Here is a 22,960-nt window from a genome sequence, read left to right on the forward strand (position 1 = left end):
GCTATGTGACTGGGAGTGTGCTAAAACGCTGGTTAAGACCCAGAAAGTGGGAGGTACCGGTGTCCACATTTGACGATGCGTACAGACACAATGTAAATACCGATTACAAACAGGCGACCCGGAACCGATCCGCTAAACTCGAATTTCCGGGCGGACGCAAGTCTACGTTGCGATGGATCGATTGCTTTTGCCTGGCGGAGACTATTAGGAAAGTACCGTGCACCTGACGGGGGAGGAAGGGAGGTGAGTCAAGGACAGTCTTGTCGGGAGGGAACTTGAGCCGCTGAAGTCAGGAGGCTTCGCTGGGCCTGTTGGCGGGGCGTCCAAGCGAGCGGGAGAGTTCAGTCGTATTTGCACCGGCCATGATGCGCGCTTTGCGCAGGAACAAGACCCTCCGCTTCGGAGTCCCCATGTTGGTGAGCGCAGGGAGAAAAATGTATGGGGGCGGGATTCCGGAAGGGGTGGGATCTCACGTTTGGCAGGTTGGAGGAGACTGAGGGGAGTCCGCAATAGGTGAGGCTGAGTAGTGCAACCGGGCTGGGAAGGGGCTGGCTTTAGATTGAGAAATTGCAGTCAGTCCTTCTAGTCTTCTCCCCGCGTTGGTAGTGCGATAGCATTAAAAGTCCCTCTCTTACCTTCCCTGGTGGCTACCAAGGTGTGCTTCAGAGAGCGATGTCAGAACCAGAATTTAACCCATGTCTGGATGATTGTTAAGCTTGTATTTTGTCATCCCGCTATAGCTTGAAGATACTCTGGATCACGGAGACTAGATGTATTTACCTCATTTATCTGTACGTTCGGGCATCTCCATGTTTCAGCTTCCTAGTCTAGCTGGCATACTTCAGGGTTGTTAGGAGTTAAAGCCTTATGACGTGCGTATTTAGCACGGTGCCTGCCACGCTGTAGCAGCCCTCAAGATGTTGCTGAATTGTAGTTGATATTTTTAAAGCACATTGAAAGTAGTTTCTCTGTTCTTAATGTTTGCGTTCAGTTTTACACTGCGTTCCCTGAAGATCCCTTTCAACATGAAGATACAGGTGGAAGTTGACATAACACCAACTAGAGTTTGGAATCCAGCCACACAGCTCCCCTTTATTTGCTGTTTAATCTTGGCAAGTTATTTTGTTTCAGCAAGTATTGATGTCATAGTGAATGAAAAAATTTAGATAAAGCATGTGGACAAAGCCACTTTCTTTTAAATACAGAATAGCTTATTATTGGTATGGATATTGGTACTGGTGAGGTTACCAGCTTTTGCATTTATTCAGGATTAAAGGAAATAAGTGACTTTAGAAAAACAATGAGTTTTTTTTACTTATCTCTGATGAATCTGATTTTTTTTAAAGTCTTTGGAAACTCCTTTTTATATCTTTTTTAAAATTTAAAGAAAACTTTGTATTTATAAGATAGTATAGTCATTTATGTAGGGTATGTGTAAAAATTATCCACTGCACATTCTTCTGTCCCCAAATACAGGTCCATTCAGCAGCATTGTGATTGTAGTCACTAACTTGAGGTTACCTGTATGTCCCAATGGAAGCCAGTTTGATTTTGTTTTTTTCAAAATCATCAAAGCCAAGTAATGAAGCACCTTCTAGAGGTTTCCTCATTTGTTTTATTTGGTGGAAGGCAAAGTACCACAATAGCCTTTATTAACCTTAAACATAAAAGTTATTTTGCTAACCATAGGCATTAAAAGAGAGGAACATTATTTTATGGAGAAGAAGGAGGAAGTTGGGAGGGGGTTATTTTGAATCAAAGTCCAAGGGGAGAAAAACAGGAGTTCAGGGTGATATGGGTTTCTCATTGGTTGAGTTGCAAGGATAGTCAGTTTCCTGTAGGAAATGCAGTGTACATCTTTTCCCTGTTAGGGTTTGTAATGGATGATTCTTTCCTGTTGAGGCTTCTTCTCTTGGGGTCTGTAACTGACAAGGAGTGGTACTGCTTCACCTCACTCCACTTTAGAGAGGTTTCCTTTTACTAATTTTCACACCTTCTTCACCAAGTGTATTACCTACCCGACATGGACCTAGGGGACCACATTTCAAAATATGGGTCCTAAACATAAATAATTTTGTAGAGGAAAATGTTTAGTTCAATACTGTAAAACCCAATGCTCCCAGAAAGAATTCAAAAGGTACATTCTTTTTATCATGTATCAATCAATGCTACGGAAGGAATTAAAAATATACATTCTTTTTATCATGTATCAATCAAATATGTCATAATTACTATGTTTATCTTCAAGTTGAAATTATTTCCTCTCTTGGAAAAATATTAATGCTTCATATGATTCTTTATTCAGGAACATACAGAAGAGGGCTTGGAATACCAGGTATATGCTAATAATACTCTTCTTACCTTCACATCCAAACAATTTGAGAAAGAGAACTTACTTGTTGCTTCAGCTTCCACATTTGTCCATTTAGTCCCTAGAATGTACCTTTCTGATCTGACCAGTGACCTAATTGTTCCTATACACCAAAATTAGCCCAATTAAAGCGTTCTCTTCTCTTGTTTTTAGTATATTCACAGTTATGAGCTGTTACCACAGTCTCATTTTAGGACATTTTTATCACCCCCAAAGAAACACCATCCCATTTGTAGTCACTTCCTTTTCTTTCCTCCCCCTCCTTCCACCCTCCCTAGGCAATTACTAATCTACTTCTGACTACAGATTTAATAGAATAGTACAACATGTGGTCTTTTGTGACTTGATTCTTTTCATTTGGCATAATGTTTTCAAGATTCATTCAAGTTATAAAGTGTATCAAAACTTCACTCCTTTTTATGGCTAAATAATATTTCGTGATTTAGATAGACAACATTTTGTTTATCCATTGATGAACATTGGGGTTGTGTCTGTTTTTTGGCTATCATGTACAATGCTGCTATGAACATTCATGTACAAGTTTTTATGGACATATGTTTTCATTTCTCTTGGGTATATACCCAGTAGTAGAATTGTTGGGTCATATGATAAGTCCTTGCTTAACATTTTGAGGAATTGTCAGCTGTTTCCCAAAATGGCTACATTATTTTACATTCACACAATGTATGAGGCTTCTGATTTCTCCACATCCTTGCCAACACTTGTTATTGTTCATCTTTTTATTATTATTATTATTATTATACCCTTCTGGTGGGTGTGAAGTGGTACCACTCTGTGGTTTTGATTTGCATTTCTGTAATAACTGTTGCATGAAACATCCTTTCAGATATTTATTGGTTATCTTTGTGTCTTCTTTGGAGAAATGTCTTTCAAATCTGTCGCCCATTTTTTAATTGGGCAAAGGTTTCCTTAAACACCTGGAACCAGTAATTCTCTTAGCCTTTGTCAAGGGGCTCTGTGTGTTTGGGCATATCTTCAATACTCACCCAGGCAGGTTACAACTCAGCCTTAAGCTTTTACTTTTGTTTCTCAGAGCCTCAAGGTTAGCCATAGGTGAGTGTTTAGGGCCTTCTCAGGTGTTTCCTGAGTTTACACACTGCTTTGGGCATAAGCACAGTTCTGTTCATGTGCATGTCCTAGATTCTCGGGAGTATGTTTGAGCTTTTCAAGTCCTCTATGGACACCTTATTCCTCATATTTTCCTTTTAGGTGTTTTTGGTAGACAACTGTTTGCTGTACCATTGTCTACATAATTTTTTTTATGATTAATCATGCAATGGTGAACAAAGTTTTGATGATACAGGAAGTGGAAGAATTGATGAATTGTTATCTTTCAGTAAATGAGATGGGATCTGGTGCACAAATAAAGATATTTAGTTAGGATTGTAGATACTATTGTAATGAGTGGTAGGTGGTACAATGTGGTACTGACACCGACTCAGAATTAGCGCAGACATCACAAATTAAGGGCAGAGTCCTCCAAAAAGCACCCCTTTCTTCAGACACCAGCTGAAAGCTCTGGGGTTCTTAGTGGACCTGTGCTTCTGATCAACTGGTTACATACTTGAGGGTTCTATTATCCTCTAAGGTCAAGTAATTCACTAGAATGACTCATAGAACTCAGGAAAGCATTATACTTATGGTTATAGTTTTATTAAAAGTATACAAATTAGGAACAGCCAAAAGAAGAGACCCATGCAGAGTTTCCATGTTTTCTTTCTGTGGAATCAACGTATGCCACTCTCCCAGCACACTGATGTGGTCACCAACCAGGAAGCTCAACCAGGTTTCAGTGTACAGAGTTTTTTACTGGGGTTTCTTTATCTAGGTATGGTTGATTGAATCATTGGTTTCATGACTGAACTCAGTCTCAGCTCTCCATCCTCCCTGGAGGTTGGATTGATATCACCTGGCTTAAAGCTCCAACCCTCTAGTCTCATGGTTATTCCAGCATGGCTAGCCGGTATCCTGCAGCTGGAGGCCCACTGTGAGTCACCTCATTAGCATAAACTCTGGTGTGGTCCCAGAGGTCCACACATATGATAACAAAGGCACTCTTGTCACTCAGGAAATTCCAAGTTAGTAGCTCCCTTCCAGGAACCTGGGACAAAAAGCAGACAAATTCCTTATTATGTAACATGTAGGTACTGTAATTACTGTATGACAGGAAAGAGATGTTGGTGGCCTGAAGTACAGTGTTAGGAGAGGATATAATCAGAAATTCTCAGATTTAAGAAATATCTTCAAACTAGAGGTGGAAGAACTCCAGTGTATTAGATGCAAGAGATGATTGAAAGGAGTTAGATGACTCCAAAGAAGTTGTCTTCAATAATAGGGTGGAAGTAGTTGACATTTACTGGGATGTGAAAGACAGTTAAGGGCAGTTTGGGGCATAAAGACTATTAGGGCAAAAACTCAAAGAGTTTTTTTTTTTTAATGTAAATTTGTATATACCTGTTAGATTTTCAAGTACAGATGTCAAATAGGAAGGCAGGTCTTCAGTTCAGTGGGATGTTTCCCATTGAAAATATACATTTGGAGGTTGGTAGGTTATAGAGACTATTTAAATTTGTGGAATTGGATGACATCACTTAGGGACAAAGTGTTGGTCGTGAATAGGCAGAAGATGTTTGCACACCTTTTGGTGTGTGCCTTTTGGAATACTCCAACATTTTAAGGTTAGGTAGGTAAGGAAGAATGAATAAAAGGAAAGAAGGAATTAGGAAAACCAGGGATGTGTCTTTGATCGAAACCAATATTTTGCTTACACAAAGAATTCTTACAGATTGCCACTGCAGGTATCAGCTAGTTATATACAACATATTTTTCCTGATTTGTTGTGTTTTGATTTTGTGTTGTTTTTATTTCATTTATTTGTCAAGGTAGATGTTTTAAATTTTTATGTGGTCAGATTTATTGGGTTTTGAAATTCATATCCTCAAGGTTTTGTTGGTATTCTGACTTCAAAATTGCAAAATTTTATGTTTTATATGCTTTATAGCTTTTTATATTTAATTGCCAATATTAATATGTTGGTATAAAAAGGAAGGCAGGGGTCAATCTTTATTTTTTCCAAATTGCTTGACTTCTGAAGCTTTAGGATGAGGGATGGAAGCCCATTAGATTGTTGGAAGAGATGATAAAGTAGCAATGACAATTCAAAGGCTTTTTAAAGGTTTACTGCTTATTAAGAAGTATGGCATATTTCATGAGATTCTTTTATCACTTGGTAAGAAAATGGAGAAAAATGTCCTCCAATCAGCTTGTTTTGCAAAATCACACAAATGAAGGAATTCTGGTCTTGAAGAAACAAGGCCAGAATTTTATTCCTGGCTTTACCCCATGTAATCATGGGCATGTCATTTAGTTGGCTGTGGTTTTATTTCCTTGTCTATATGGATTTTTTCCTTAATTTATAGATCTTTTGAAAAGATCAACTAATAAATGCTTGTGGTGATATTTAAATGAAAGGTCAAGTAAGGGTATGGCGTACTGATTTTGGTATTTGGTAATGTGTTAACATGTTTCCCAGTGACAGTCTATACTACATCTACTCTGCACAGATAAATGGTAACTCAGCAGGAAAAATAATCTCTAGGATTTCATATAATCTGTTACTGTTGGCATTTAGATAACTACTCTATAAATAGATTGAATTCTGCCCTTCTCTTTTGTTTTTTTTTTTTTTTTCAGTTGCTGATTGTTGGAGGTTCTTTTGGTCTTCGGGAATTTTCCCAAATCCGTTATGATGCTGTGAAGATTAAAGTAAGAATTATAATTGGGGTTTGATGTGTGCCCTTGTATACGTGTGTTCTGGTTTAGGAGATATTTGTACTTGGTGTACTAAGCAGTCTGAGTTTTGTCTTGCTTTTCAAGGTTGATACATGATCTTTGGGCTTCTATTTTTTAAAATAACATTAATGATCACATGGAGGTGAATCATGAAATATAAAGAAGTTAGAAATCTTTCTCCTTATTCACTAGAAAATCTGCAATACTGTTAGCTTGCATTGACAAAATATGCTGTGATGTAGTTTTTAGGATTTAGAAGAGACTAAAGAACATGGAACAACAATTTCACTCCATTTTATTGCTCCAGTTATAACATTAGGTATTTCATATTCATAACAATAATTTTATAAATTATATTGATGTGTATTTTTAGTAACACTTAAGGGAAAATTATTTTTCACTATAAATGATACTTATCCTTTTGAAGGTATACCTTTGTGGTAGGACTCTGCTAGCTTTCAAATATATATATAGGATGGTCTTTATTTTACTGGTGAGAAGCTGAGCCTCAGAGAGCTTAAGTTACTTGCCCAAGTTATATGGCTATTTAGGGGTAAAGCTAGGATTCTCACCCTCTATGACCAAGTGTTTTCATAAGAACTCTGGTTAATTCATACAGGAGTATGCATTTTTTGTTTGTGGCACACATCTAATATTTGAGTGTTTTTCCAAGTAATATACACATATATTTTTTTCATTAGCAGACCTCAGTAACTAACTCCAGCTAGTCTTTAAGACAATAGTTAATAAGGTGAATAAACATTAAATTTAAAAGTGATGTTAGGTTCTGTGAGGGAATAGAGCAGTTTTCAACTGTGTTTAAAATTTCTGTTAGTATCCCAATTACTTTATTTAGGATTTTATCCCTCTTTCTCTTTAAGAAGAAAGTTATAATAATATGAGTTTTGGAAGTGGGATGACATATACAGATAACATGTACCTATTTGAAAAATAGTTAAATATTTGTCATGTGTTTTATCATGTGTTAAATCATACTGATATCCAATAAATTGGTTCTTACAAAGCTTATAGCATAATCGAGGCTGGAAGACATCTGATATAAAAATGTAACCAAAGATATAACAATGCCCAGTAAAATTCTATATTAGAATTTTGCATAAAACATTACTAGAACTTCAAGGACAGGCATACAGTTTAGACTTGAGAAAGGGGAATCAGGAAGGCTTGCTAGAGGTATCAACCTTTGAAGTAAGGCTTTAAGAATCAGTAAGAGTCTGGCATGATAAATTTAATGTACTGAAACAGAAGGACCTCCAACCATGAATCCTCTGCCTGGCAAGATTATCATCTAAGTTTGAAGCAGGTATTAAACAATTTTCCAGTTAAACAAAAGTTGAAGGAATTCATCACCACTAAGTCAGTCTTACACAATATGTTAAAAGGATTTCTATAGATGGAAATGACCCTAAGGCTAAATAGCTTTCACCAGTGAAAATAAACCCACCATAAAGGTAGTAGACCAACTAATTACCAAGCAAGTACAAAATTAAAGCAAAAGTAGTAAAACCAACTGTACACAAAAATCAGTCAAGGGATACACAAGAAGTGCAGAGTATAACAACTAACACATAAAATGTGGAGGAGGAAGAAGAAGAAAAAAGTACTTTTAGATTGTGTTTGGAATAGAGAAATCATCAACTTATATATAGACTGTTATATAGTCAGGAAGCTATCCTTGAACCTTATGGTAACCACACACCTAAAGCCTATAACAGATACACAAAAAATTTAAAGAGGAATCCAATCACAACACTAAAGGAAACCATCAAATAACAAGAGAAGAGTATAAGAGAGGAAAAAAGGAATAGAGAGGAGCTATAAAAACAAAAATAATTAATAAAATGGTAATAAGTACATACCTATCAATAATTATCTTAAATGGCAGTGGACTGAATGCACTAATGAAAAGATGTATAGTGGCAGAATGGATAAAGAAACAAGACCCATCTATATACTGCCTATAGGAGACTAATTTCTGATGCAAAGAAACACACAGACTAAAAGTAAAGGGATAGAAAAAGATATTTCATGCAAATAATAGTGAGAAAAAAGGAGGAGTGGTAGTACTTAGCCCCAGACAAAATAGATTTCAAAACAAAGAAAGTAACAAGAGACAAAGAAGGACATTATATAATAATAATGGGGTCAGTACAACAGGAGGATATAACCATTATAAATCTAATGTACCCAACATAGGAGCACCTAAATAAATATGTGAAACAAATACTAACAGAATTAAAGGGGGAAATAGATTGCACACCTTCATTTTAGGAGACTTTAACACACCATTCACATCAATAGATCAACCTGACAAAAAATAAATAAGGATACAGAGGCACTGAACAATACATTAGATCAGACAGACTTAACAGACATCTACATAACACTCCACCCAAAAGCAGAGGATACATATTCTTCTCAAGTGTATATGGAATGTTCTTAAGACTAGATCACATACTAGGCCACAAAAAGAGCCTAAGTAAATTTAAAAAGATTGAAATTGTACCAACCAGCATGTCAGACAACAAAGTTATGAAACTAGAAATAAATTGCACAAAGAAAACAAAAAAGCTTACAAATCAATGGAGGCTAAACAACATGCTTCTAAATAATCAGTGGATCAATGATCAAATTAAAACAGAAATCAGGCAATACATGGAGACAAATGAAAACAAAAATTAAACAACCCATAATCTATGGGAAGCTGTGAAGGCAGTTCTAAGACAGAAGTACATAGCAATACAGGCCTACCTCAGGAGACAAAACAATCCCAAATAGTCTAAACTCAGAATTAAAGAAACTAGAAATAGAAGAACAAATGAATCAAAAGTTAATAGAAGGAGGGGCATAATAAAGGTAAGAGCAGAAATAAATAAAATAGAGAAGAATCAAACAATAGAAAAAAATCAATGAAACCAGGAGCTGATTCTTTGAGAAAATAAGCAAAATAGATAAACTCCTAGCCAGACTTATCAAGAAAAACAGATTTCACACATAAACAAAATCAGAAATGAAGAAGGAATAATCACAATGGATACCACAGAAATACAAAAAGTTATTAGAGAATACAATGAAAACTTATATGCCAATAAATTTAACAACCTAGAAGAAATGGACAACTTCCTAGGTAAGTACAACCTTCCCAGATTGACCCAGAAAAAAACAGAAAATCTGAATAGACAGTCACCAGCAATGAAATTGAATTAGTAATCAGAAAACTCCCAAAACACAAAACCACAGGACCAGATGGCTTCACAGCTGAATTCTACCAAACATTTAAAGATCTAGTACCCATCCTTCTTAAAGTATTCCAAAAAGTAGGAGAGGAGGTAACTCATTCTCACTGCCAAACTCAGTCTGTGAGGCCAGCATCACTCTAATACCCAAACTAGACAAAGATACCACAAAAAAAGACAATTATGGACCAGTATCACTGATGAACATAGATGCAAAAATCCTCAGCAAAGTATTAGCGAACTGAATTAAAAAATACATCAAAAAGGTCATCCATCATGATCAAGTGGGATTTATTCCAGGGATGCAAGGATGATATAATATTCATCAATCAATCAATATTATATACCACATTAACAAAAAGAAGGGTAAAAACCACATGATCATCTCAATAGATGCTGAAGAAGCATTTGGCGAAATTCAACATCCATTCATGATAAAAACTCAACAGAATGGATATAGAGGGTATGTACCTCAACATAGTGAAGGCAAACCCACTGCCAACATACTTAATAGAAGAAAGCTGAAAGCTTTTCTCTAAGATTGGGAACAAGACAAGGATGTCCATTCTCATCACTTTTATTCAACATAGTATTGGAGGTCCTAACCACAGCAATCAGACAACACAAAGAGATAAAAGGCATCCAAATGGTAAGGAAGAAAGTAAATTGCCACTATTTGCAGATGACACAATATTATACATAGAAAACCCTAAAGAATCCACCAAAACCTACTAAAACTAATATCTGAATTCAGCAAAGTTGTAGGATACAAAATTAATATACAAAATCTGTTGCAGTCCTATATACTAACAATGAATTGGCAGAAAGAGAAATCAGGAAAACAACTCCATTTATAATTGCATTAAAAAGAATAAAATACCTAGGAATAAACCTAGCCAAGGAGTGAAAGATGTATACTCTGAAAACTGTAAGACACTCATGAGAGAAATTAAAGAAGACACCAAAAAATGGAAATATATCCTGTGCTCATGGATAGGAATAATTAATATTGTTAAAATGGCCATCCTTCCCAAAGCAATTTACAAATTCAGTGCAATCCCTATCAAAATACCAACAGCATTCTTCAATGAACTAGAACAAATAGTTCCAAAATTAATAGGGAATCACACAAGGCCCCAAATAGCCAAAGCAATCCTGAGAAAGAGGAACAAAGCCAGGAAATTATGCTCACTGACTTCAAGCTCTACTACAAAGCTACAGTAATCAAAACAATTTGGTACTGGCACAAGAACAGACCCATAGATCAATGGAACAGAATAGTGAACCCAGATATGTACCCACACATATATTGTCAATTAATATACAATAAAGGAGCCATGAATATATAATGGGGAAAAGACAGCATCTTCAACAACTGGTGTTAGGAAAACTGGCAGCTACATGTAAGAGAATGAAAGTGGATTATTGTCTAATTCCATACACAAAAGTAAAGTTAAAATGGATTAAAGACCTGAAGGTAAGTCATGAAACCATAAACCTCTTAGAAGAAAACATAGGGAAAAATCTTGTGAATGTAACTTTGAGCAATTTTTTCCTGACACATCTCAGGCAAGTGAAACAAAATAAAAAATAAACAGTGGGACTATAAAAAACTAAAAAGCTTCTGTAAAGCAAAGGACACCAACACCAGAACAAAAAGGCAACCTACAGTATGGGAGAATATATTTGTAAACAACTCATCTGATAAGGGGTTAACATCCAAAATATATAAAGAACTCATATGCCAACATCCAAAAAACAAACAATATGATTAAAAAATGGGCAGAGGACCTGAACAGACATTTCTCCAAAGAGGAAATACAGATGGCCATCAGGCAGATGAAAAGATGCTCAACATCACTAATCATCAGAGAAATGCAAACAAAACCACAATGAGATATCACTTCACACCAGTTAGAATGACCACTAACCAAAAGACAAGAAGTAACAAATGCTGGTAAGGATGTGGAGAAATAGGAACCCTCCTTCACTGTTGGTGGGAATGTAAATTGGTGCAACCACTGTGGAAAGCAGTATGGAGGTTCCTCAAAAAACTAAAAATAGAAATATCATTCAATCCAGTAATCCCACTCCTAGAAATTTACCCAAGGAAAACAAAATCTCTGATTCAAAAAGACATATGCACCCCTATGTTTATCACAGCACTGTTTCCAACAGTCAAGATATGGAAGCAACCTAAGTATCCATCAGTAGATGAATGGATAAAGAAGATGTGGTATATATACACAATGGAATATTACTCAACCATAAAAAGAAAAATCCTGCCATTTGCAACAACATGGGTGGATCTAGAGGGTATTATGTTCAGTGAAATAGCCTTGTGGAGAAAGACAAATACCACATGATTTCATTTATTTGTGGAATATAGAAATAAAGCAAAATAGAAGGAACAAAACAGCAAGAAACTCATAGACACTCAGAAGTGACTTAGTGGTTACCAAGGGGGAAGGGCTGGGGAAGGATGAGGGGGATATAGGGGCACAATAATTCACAATCATAATATAAGTTGGTCACGGAATGGTAGTACAGCATGGAGAATGTAGTCAATGATTCTATAATATCTTTCTATGTTTACAGTAACCACACTAGAGGGAGTGAGGATTTAATAATACGGGTAACTGTTGAAGCACTGTGTTGTACATCTGAAACCACTATAAGACTGTATATCAGCGATACTTCAGTGAAATTTTTAAAAAGGATGAACAAAAGATTTATAATCTGCTTGATCTGTTAGTTTCTCAGGAAAGTGTGTTAAGCTCTTCTAATATGTTTTGTGTATTTATTTAATCCTGTATTTTTATCCATTTTGCATAAATTCCAAAGCAGTGTAGTCATGTAAAAAATTTAAAATTCTAATATCTTCTTGAAAAACTTTTCCATTTATTAGTATAAAATGTTCCTTTTGATCCTGTTTGCCTTGAATTCTGTTTTGTCTGTTATAAATAGTGCTATGTATTGATCCTTCTGCCCCCACTAGTTTTTTTGTATATCATTTTTGAACCTTCTGCCTTCATCCTATGCTTTCTTTTCTTTCTTTCTTTTTTTAGTGTATTTCCTGTAAGTAGTGTTTAGTTGGATTTCTAAAAATTTCAGTCAGAAAAATCTGTTGGTAGATGAGTTCAACATTTATTGGGATTACTGGTATGTATTTCTACCAAACAGTGATTGAGAAAAAATTAAGAAGTCAAGAAAGATGAGAGAAAATAGTAAAATGGGTTCAATGTAATCTCTCAATATCAACATTAAAAATATAATTTCATTTTATTGTAGCATTCGATGTTGCTTATGGGCACTCTTTTTTTCTAATTCCCATCCCTTTGTAAGTAAGCTGTCTTTTCACTCTTCTAAGATTTTATTTTTATCTTTAATATTCTAAAGCTTTACTATTATATGATTAATAATGAGCTGTTTTTGTTGTGTTGTGGTTATTATGTATTGTGTTTCAGTCTGAGGACTCATGTCTTTTGTATATGTTATTCATTTAATTACTGATCAGTTATTTAATTATTACTCTTCACTGCCTTTCTTTATTCTCTGATTCTAATAGACATATTTTGGAACTTTCGGATCTAGCTTTTGTAATACAGCTTTTCTGTCTTTCATCCCAACTCCGCATCATTCCCTCAGGTTGTATTTCCAATGTACTAATTTGGTCTTAAGCTGTGTTGAGTCACTATTCTGCTATTCCATTTACTTTAATTTGGGTTTTGTCATTGTTGTTTGTTTATTAATTTTAGCCATGACATTCTTCTTTCCTAAAACCTTGCCATACTCAGGTAACGTGGCATCAGCTCCTATTTACGACTTTGGAATCCTAATTTTTTTCTTAGATGCTTCTTTGTTTCTGGTGTATGGAAGGTGTTCTTTCTGTTTTCAAGAGGAGCATTTATTTATTAGTATTTTTATGTCATTTCTGTGTAATAGTATAATTTAGGATGGTGGTTAATAGCATGGATTCTGGAGGCAGAAGGCCAAGGTTCAAAGCCAGGTCCTCCCTCTTTGACAACTTACTCAAACTTCTTGGGTCCCATTATCCTTACTTGTGATTGTAAGGATAATACTTCTCTCATAGATTTTTGTGAGGATTAAAAGAGATTATGTATGTCCAAATGCCTGACACATAACAAATGCTCTGTAAATATTAGCTGCTGTTAGTTATAGTAGTGGTGGTTGTAGTACATTAGTTACCATTACAGATTGTACGGGTAGTGGAAGTTTTTCCATGTGTTTGTAGTCCACCATACCATATGTAACTTTCTAAATTGAAATTGAGTCTAACAGACTAATGTAATTTATGGTTCCTCTTTCTTTTCTACAGATTGATCCTGAATTAGAAAAAAAACTGAAAATGAATAAAGTGTCATTGGAGTCAGAGTATGAGGTAGAGTACATTAATGCACTTTCTCTTTTATAACATTCCTCCTAGTCAGTGACTGGTTCTGCCTGCCTTAAAGTAAACTCAGTGATCACCAGTGCAGAAAAAATTAATTTACCTTAAATTTATGGTACTGACACAACTGTGTAGACATTTGAAAAGAAAATAAAGATGGGTCTATATTTCATATACTAAAAATGAATAAGTGCTAGATGATCAGGAGTTTAAAAATGAAAAATAAAAAGAAAGGAGAAAAACAGATATTCTTTTTGGTGATCTTGAGTTAGAAAGTCCTATTTAAGTGTGATATATTTTTAAAGTGAAGATTGATGAGTTCATACATAAAAATTCAACAGTTTAGCCTAAAAAAATACATATATTAAGTCACTAGTTAAATGAGAAATCCTAAAAATATTGTTTATCTTATCATGATGAGTTAATTTATTTAAATATGAAGATCATCTACATATGAATATGGAAAAGTTCAACAACTCTCGGTCAGTAGGTACATGGGCAAACCATATGAAGAGTTCAGAGAAAAGGAAATATTCTTAAAGATATATATTGGATGTTACTTAAAATTATAATGAGGTGTCATTTTGTACCCATCTGATTAGCAGAAATCAAAGAATTTGATAGTACATTGTATTATAGGTTGTGATAAAGAAGGACATTCTCCATCTCTTATAGTTATGTTCCTTTTTTGGCTCATGTTTGGATCATATTTTCCCCTATCTTTGTATGTTTGGTCATTTTTAAGTGAAAGGTGAACACTGTGAATAATAAAATTGAAGAGACTTGTGGAGAGTGTTGATTTTCATTTAAGCAAGCAGTTAAATGATTGGCGGGGATCATGTTGAGCTTGGTTTTATGCTTTGTAAGGGAAGATCTGTGGAAAGGTTTTAGTGTGTCCTAAACCCCTTTAACTCTGTGGGTACTCATTTCCAAATTATCTCCCCAAAGGATCTTCTTAGAGCTTGGCTTTAAGCTTTATTGGGGTGAGTCTAAAGTAGGTCTTACTCTAAGCATAATCCTTATGCCTAAAAAGCAGCTTTTTTGTTGTCTCAGCTGGATGTCAAGGTAGCAAGTAGATTATTAAGGAAAGATCTCCACTCCAGCAGGCCTGAAAATCCAGTATCAACACAACACTGCTTTTCCTCAGCACTTCTTGGCTCCTTTCCATACTCAGTTGTATAGCAGTTGGCTGTTAAGTGGTAAGTCTAAGGTAGTCTAGTGTTCAGCACCTCCACATATTTTGCAAAATTCTGTAGGGAATCTTTACTTCACCATAGCTCTCTAAATTAGAGTGGACCACTTTTATGTGAAGTTGTTCTGCCAACCTTGCATCCCATCTAAGAATTATCCTTACATTCTCTTGAGCATAGATGTCGAACATATCTGGGTGAAGGCCATTAATTATTTCTTAAAACCTTTTTATAACTTTGGATCATTTCATACTATACTTGAAAATAATTTACTCTCTTCTTGGACACTAAATTAGTAGAATTTTGTTCATCCATATATACTTAGTACAGACTCCTGGTAAAACTATAAGTGAAATTTAGAGAGTGGTTTCAATTCACCACCTCTCCATTATTTTGTCAAAACCTCTAAGTTGCTACTTCTTGATATATAAGCACTGTGTTAGTAATGATGCTGTGGAGGGTTTGTCTGGGAGCAGCTTTTCCTTATAGTTTTTTAAGAACTGAAGAAACCATATAGACCATTTGGTTTAGTGTTTTCATTATTACTTAGGAGGGAATTAGTGCCTAGATGGCTTGAATTACTTCCCCAAGGTTATGCAGCTCTTAGTAAAAAAGCAATGCTTGGGTGGAGCCAAGATGGCGGCGAGTAGGACAGTGGGAATCTCCTCCCAAAAACATATATATTTTTGAAAATACAACAAATAAAACTAATCCTAAAAGAGAGACCAGAAGACACAGGACAACAGCCAGACTACAGCCACACCTGCGAGAACCCAGCGCCTGGTGAAAGGGGTAAGATACAAGCCCCGGCCTGGCGGGACCCGAGCGCCCCTCACCCCAGCTCCCGGTGGGAGGAGAGGAGTCGGAGTGGGGAGGGAGAGGGAGCCCAGGACTGCTAAACACCCAGCCCTAGCCATCTGCACCAGAGCACAGACACAGCGCATGCATGGGGTGCTGGAAACTAGGGAAACAGGGCAGCAAGATCTTTGAGTGGGTCCCGAAGCCGGCACCCCTGTGACAAAGAAAAGCGAGTGCTTTTTGAAAGTCTTAAAGGAACAGGGACGCCACAGCTGGACAGAAGCATTCTGGATCACAGTCTAGCAGCTGGAAATTCCAGGGAACTCCGGGCGCACTAACCCCCTGGGCAACAGCTCTGAGACCCCTCATGGAGGTAAACAACCAAACAGCCCCCCCGTCCATTACCCCTCCAGGGCCCCGCCATAGCAGAGTAGAAGCCTGAGGCTGGCCACGCCCACAGCAAGGGAGCTTCCTCCATACCGGCCGGGCAAGATACAGAGACCCAGTCTACACGCAATTGCCCAACAGAAGCCACTAGGGGTCGCAGTTGTCCCAGTAAAGAGGCCAGGAGCAAGTGGATAGCCTTAGCTCTCCCGGCTGACAGAAAACCAATAGCTCACCACTGCACCTATCAACATGAAAAGGCAAAAAAATTTGATCCAGACAAGACTAACCCAGACAGCTTAGACATCTGCTACATCTTCCCCTGAAAAGGAATCTGGGGAGATAGATTTAACCAGTCTTCCTGAAAAAGAATTCAAAACAAAAGTCATAACCATGCTGATGGACTTGCAGAGAAATATGTAAGAACTAAGGAGGGAGAATACAGAAATAAAACAAGCTCTGGAAGGACTTCAAAACAGAATGGACGAGATGCAAAAGACCATTCATGGACTAGAAAACAGAGAACAGGAACACAGAGAAGCTGATGCAGAGAGAGATAAAAGGATCTCCAGGAATGAAAGAATTTTAAGAGAACTGAGTGACCAGTCGAAACGGAACAATATCCGCATTATAGTGGTACCAGAAGAAGAAGAGAGAGAAAAAGGGATAGAAAGTGTCTTTGAAGAAATAAATGCTGAAAACTTCCCCAAACTAGGGGAGGAAATGGCCTCTCAGACCACAGAGGTACACACAACTCCCATGACAAGGGATCCAAGGAGGGCAACACCAAGACACATAATAGTTAAAATGGCAAAGATCAAAGACAAGGACAAAGTATTAAAGGCAGCCACAGAGAAAAAAAAGGTCACCTACAAAGGAAAACCCATCAGGCTATCATCAGACTTCTCAACAGAAACCCTACAGGCCAGAAGAGAATGGCATGATATACTTAATGCAATGAAACAGAAGGACCTCGAACCAAGAATACTTTATCCAGCACGATTATCATTTAAATATGAAGGAGGGATTAAACAATTCCCAGACAAGCAAAAGTTGAGGGAATTTGCCTCCCACAAACCACCTCTACAGGGCATCTTAGAGGGACTGCTCTAGATGGGAGCACTCCTAAAAAGAGCACAGAACAAAACACCCAACATATAAAGAAGGGAGGAGGAGGAATAAGAAGGGAGTGAAATAAAGAATCATCAGACTGTGTTTATAATAGCTCAATAAGTGAGTTAAGTTAGTATGATAGTAAAGAAGCTAACCTTGAACCTTTGGTAACCACAAACTTAAAGCCTGCAATGGCAATAAGTACATACGTTTCAATAATCACCCTAAATGTAAATGGACTGAATGCACCAATCAAAAGACACAGAGTAATAGAATGGATAAAAAAGCAAGACCCATCCATATGCTGCTTACAAGAGACTCACCTCAAACCCAAAGACATGCACAGACTTAAAGTCAAGGGGTGGAAAAAGATATTTCATGCAAACAACAGAGAGTAAAAAGCAGGTGTTGCAATACTAATATCAGACAAAATAGACTTCAAAATAAAGAAAGTAACAAAAGATAAAGAAGGACATTACATAATGATAAAGGGCTCAGTCCAACAAGAGGATATAACCATTATAAATATATATGCACCCAATACAGGAGCACCAACATATGTGAAACAAATACTAACAGAATTAAAGGAGGAAATAGAATGCAATGCATTCATTCTGGGAGACTTCAACACACCACTCACTCCAAAGGACAGATCCACCAGACAGAAAATAAGTAAGGACACAGAGGCACTGAACAACACACTAGAACAGATGGACCTAATAGACATCTACAGAACTCTACACCCAAAAGCAACAGGATACACATTCTTCTCAAGTGCACATGGAACACTGTCCAGAATAGTAGACCACATACTACGCCACAAAAAGAGCCTTAGTAAATTCCAAAAGATTGAAATCCTACCAACCAACTTTTCAGACCACAAAGGCATAAAACTAGAAATAAATTGTACAAAGAAAGCAAAAAGGCTCACAAACACATGGAGGCTTAACAACACACTCCTAAATAATCAATGGATCAATGACCAAATCAAAATGGAGATCCAGCAATATATGGAAACAAACGACAACAACAACACAAAGCCCCAACTACTGTGGGATACAGCAAAAGCAGTCTTAAGAGGAAAGTATATAGCAATCCAGGCATATTTAAAGAAGGAAGAACAATCCCAAATGAATGGTCCAATGTCACAATTATCGAAATTGGAAAAAGAATAACAAAAGAGGCCTAAGGTCAGCAGAAGGAGGGACATAATAAAGATCAGAGAAGAAATAAATAAAATTGAGAAGAATAAAACAATAGCAAAAATCAATGAAACCAAGCGCTGGTTCTTCGAAAAAATTAACAAAATAGATAAGCCGCTAGTCAGACTTATTAAGAGGAAAAGAGAGTCAACACAAATCAACAGAATCAGAAACGAGAAAGGAAAAATCACGACGGACCCCACAGAAACACAAAGAATTATTAGAGAGTACTATGAAAACCTATATGCTAACAAGCTGGGAAACCTAGGAGAAATGGACAACTTCCTAGAAAAATACAACCTTCCAAGACTGACCCAGAAAGAAACAGAAAATCTAAACAGACCAATTACCAGCAACGAAATTGAAGCAGTAATCAAAAAACTACCAAAGAACGAAACCCCCGGGCCAGAAGGATTTACCTTGGAACTTTATCAGACATACAGAAAAGACATAATACGCATTCTCCTTAAAGTTTTCCAAAAAATAGAAGAGGAGGGAGTACTCCCAAACTCATTCTATGAAGCCAACATCACCCTAATACCAAAACCAGGCAAAGACCCCACCAAAATAGAAAACTACAGGCCAATATCCCTGATGAACGTAGATGCAAAAATACTCAACAAAATATTAGCAAACCGAATTCAAAAATACATCAAGAGGATCATACACCATGACCAAGTGGGATTCATCCTAGGGATGCAAGGATGGTACAATATTTGAAAATCCATCAACATCATCCACCACATCAACAAAAAGAAAGACAAAAACCACATGATCATCTCCATAGATGCTGAAAAAGCATTCGATAAAATTCAACATCCATTCATGGTAAAAGCTCTCAACAAAATGGGTATGGAGGGCAAGAACCTCAACATAATAAAGGCCCTATATGATAAACCCACAGCCAACATCATACTGAACAGCAAGAAGCTGAAAGCTTTTCCTCTGAGATGGGGAACAAGACAGGGATGCCCACTATCCCCACTGTTATTCAACATAGTACTGGAGGTCCTAGCCATGGCAATCAGACAAAACAAAGAAATACAAGGAATTCAGATTGGTAAAGAAGAAGTTAAACTGTCACTATTTGCAGATGACATGATATTGTACATAAGAAACCCTGAAGACTCCACTCCGAAACTATTAGAGCTAATATCGGAATTCAGCAAAGTTGCAGGATACAAAATTAACACACAGAAATCTGTGGCTTTCCTATACACTAACAATAAACTAATAGAAAGAGAAATCAGGAAGACAATTCCATTCACAATAGCATCAAAAAGAATAAAATACCTAGGAATAAACCTAACCAAGGAAGTGAAAGACCTATACCCTGAAAACTATAAGACACTCTTAAGATAAATTAAAGAGGTCACTAACAAATGGAAACTCATCCCATGCTCTTGGCTAGGAAGAATTAATATCGTCAAAATGGCCATCCTGCCCAAAGCAATATACAGATTCGATACAATCCCTATCAAATCACCAACAGCTTTCTTCAATGAACTGGAACAAATAGTTCAAAAATTCATATGGAAACACCAAAGACCCCGAATAGCTAAAACAATCCTGAGAAGGAAGAATAAAGTGGGGGGGATCTTACTCCCCAACTTCAAGCTCTACTACAAAGCCATAGTAATCAAGACAATTTGGTACTGGCACAAGAACAGAGCCACAGACCAATGGAACAGAATAGAGACTCCAAACATTAACCCAAACATATATGGTCAACTAATATTCGATAAAGAGGCCATGGACATACAATGGGGAAATGACAGTCTCTTCAACAGATGGTGCTGGCAAAACTGGACAGCTACATGTAAGAGAATGAAACTGGATCACTGTCGAACCCCATACACAAAAGTAAATTCGAAATGGATCAAAGACTTGAATGTAAGTCATGAAACCATAAAACTCTTAGAAAAAAACATAGGCAAAAATGTCTTAGACATAAACATGAGTGACCTCTTCTTGAACATATCTCCCCGGGCAAGGGAAACAAATGCAAAAATGAACAAGTGGGACTATATCAAGCTGAAAAGTTTCTGTACAGCAAAGGACACCATCAATAGAACAAAAAGGTATCTACAGTATGGGAGAATATATTCGAAAATGACAGATCCAATAAAGGGTTGACATCCAAAATATATAAAGAGCTCACACACCTCAACAAACAAAAAGCAAATAATCCAATTAAAAATGGGCAGAGGAGCTGAATAGACAGTTCTCTAAAGAAGAAATTCAGATGGCCAACAGACACATGAAAAGATGCTCCACATTGCTTGTCATCAGAGAAATGCAAATTAAAACCACAATGAGATATCATCTCACACCAGTAAGGATGGCTACCAACCAGAAGACAAACAACAACAAATGTTGGCGAGGTTGTGGAGAAAGGGGAACCCTCCTACACTGCTGGTGGGAATGTAAATTAGTTCAGCCATTATGGAAAGCAGTATGGAGGTTCCTCAAAAAGCTCAAAATAGAAATACCATTTGACCCAGGAATTCCACTTCTAGGAATTTACCCTAAGAATGCAGCACTCCAGTTTGAAAAAGACAGATGCACCCCTATGTTTATCACTGCACAATTTACAATAGCCAAGATATGGAAGCAACCTAAATGTCAATCAGTAGATGAATTCATAAAGAAAATGTGGTACATATACACAATGGAATATTACTCAGCCATAAGGAAAAAACAAATCCTACCATTTGCAACAACATGGATGGAGCTAGAGGGTATTATGCTCAGTGAAATAAGCCAGGCGGAGAAAGACAAGTACCAAATGATTTCACTCATATGTGGAGTATAAGAACAAAAGGAAACTGAAGGAACAAAACAGCAGCAGAAGCACAGAACCCAAGAATGGACTAATAGTTAACAAAGGGAAAGGGACTCTGGAGGACGGGTGGGAAGGGAGGGATAAGGGCAGGAAGAAAAGAAAGGGGGCATTACGATTAGCATGTATAGTGTTGGGTAGGCACAGGGAGGGCTGTGCAACACAGAAAAGACAAGTAGTGATTTTACAGCATCTTACTATGTTGGTGGACAGTGACTGTGAACGGGGATGTGGGGGGGACTTGGTGAATGGGGGAGCCTAGTAAACATAATTTCCTTCATGTAATTGTAGATTAATGATACCAAAAAAAAAAAAAAGCAATGCTTATTATCCAAGTATCAAGGTAAATTTATATTATTTTCCCTGTCCCTGGATAAGCTATCCTGGGTTCTCTGAACATACTTTTCTATCTTATTTAACTCAATAACTTCAAAACAATCAAAGTAAATGTGTGAAAGTTACTGTCAGAGTGGTGTCAGAAGGGTGAAGAAACATTTACCTTCTTCCCTTTTATCCTACCATCATTCCTGTACTGGAGAGATACTTCATACTAAGTATCTGAAAGGGCTTTGTTCATAGCAGCTATGGGGAATATTTTTTCATTCTTAAGCCCAGGCTCATTTCCCAGGTATGGGACAAACCATCTTGGGTCTCTTTTCTTCCTTTTGGCAGATTTTAGGGTATCCATCTTTGTTCTTTCCTCTCATTAATTACTGTCACCCAAGCCAATCCATCCTAGTCATTAATATGCTGGATCAACCTTCAGAGTTTCTTTGTGCTCTCAAAAATAAAGCATGTAGACTCTTGCTATCTTAACAGTTTTATTCTGATGGGAGAAAAGATAGGCATTAATGTCAATAGCAAGCAAGAAAAATTCTAATCCTAAGAAATATGACAGTTCTTCAGTTATTGTGCTTGATAAGCAGTTGATTTATTTGCTAAAATTGTAATTAAGGGCCTATTAGATTCTTTACATTTACTTATTCATTCATTCAGTGATATCCTAATCAAAGCCACTAATATATATGTACTTTAATTTTTGTGGCTTTATAGAAAATAAAGGACACCACTTTTGATGACTGGAAGAATATTCGAGGACCCAGGCCTTGGGAAGATCCTGAACTCCTCCAGGGACGAAATCCAGATATCCTTAACACTAAGACAACTTGAGTATGCTGATTCTTTTTTTTTTTGGTGATATATCAACTGGAATTCCTGCTACATACTCCTATCCAGTGGGAAGAAAATTCCACACCTGCAGAAGCCTGGATGTGAGTAATTTAATGACAGATAATCTTGATAAAAGTCAAGTACAGGTTCTTATACTTCCCAACTCTTCCATTTTCAAATGAAAGTAACAATGTTGATTACACATATTTTACACTGCTCAATAAAAATGTGAATACTGCTGCTTAGAGAGTGTCATTTCACACGCTACCCACCCATATTCTTTTCCCACCCTACAAAGGCAGCATTCTTATACTTCAATCTGATTCCTAATGAGAGTAGTAGGTCCGGATCCAAATTCTCACAGTAACACAAGCAGTGATTTTATGTCAAACTTTGCAGGAAAGTAGTA

General features: G+C 36.8%; 1 protein-coding gene across 1 annotated transcript; it reads left to right on the plus strand.

Moving 5' to 3' along the window:
- Positions 1-185: 185 nt before the first annotated feature.
- Positions 186-22,791, plus strand: LOC118926449 (cytochrome c oxidase assembly protein COX16 homolog, mitochondrial). Its single transcript, XM_036913339.2, has 4 exons — positions 186-416; positions 6,086-6,157; positions 13,781-13,843; positions 22,435-22,791. The coding sequence occupies exons 1-4, from the start codon at positions 363-365 to the stop codon at positions 22,549-22,551; spliced, it is 306 nt and encodes a 101-aa protein (XP_036769234.1). The 5' UTR covers positions 186-362; the 3' UTR covers positions 22,552-22,791.
- Positions 22,792-22,960: the final 169 nt, after the last annotated feature.

This window comes from Manis pentadactyla, chromosome 11 (genome assembly GCF_030020395.1).
Source record: "Manis pentadactyla isolate mManPen7 chromosome 11, mManPen7.hap1, whole genome shotgun sequence".
In the NCBI taxonomy this organism is placed as follows: Eukaryota; Metazoa; Chordata; class Mammalia; order Pholidota; family Manidae; genus Manis; species Manis pentadactyla.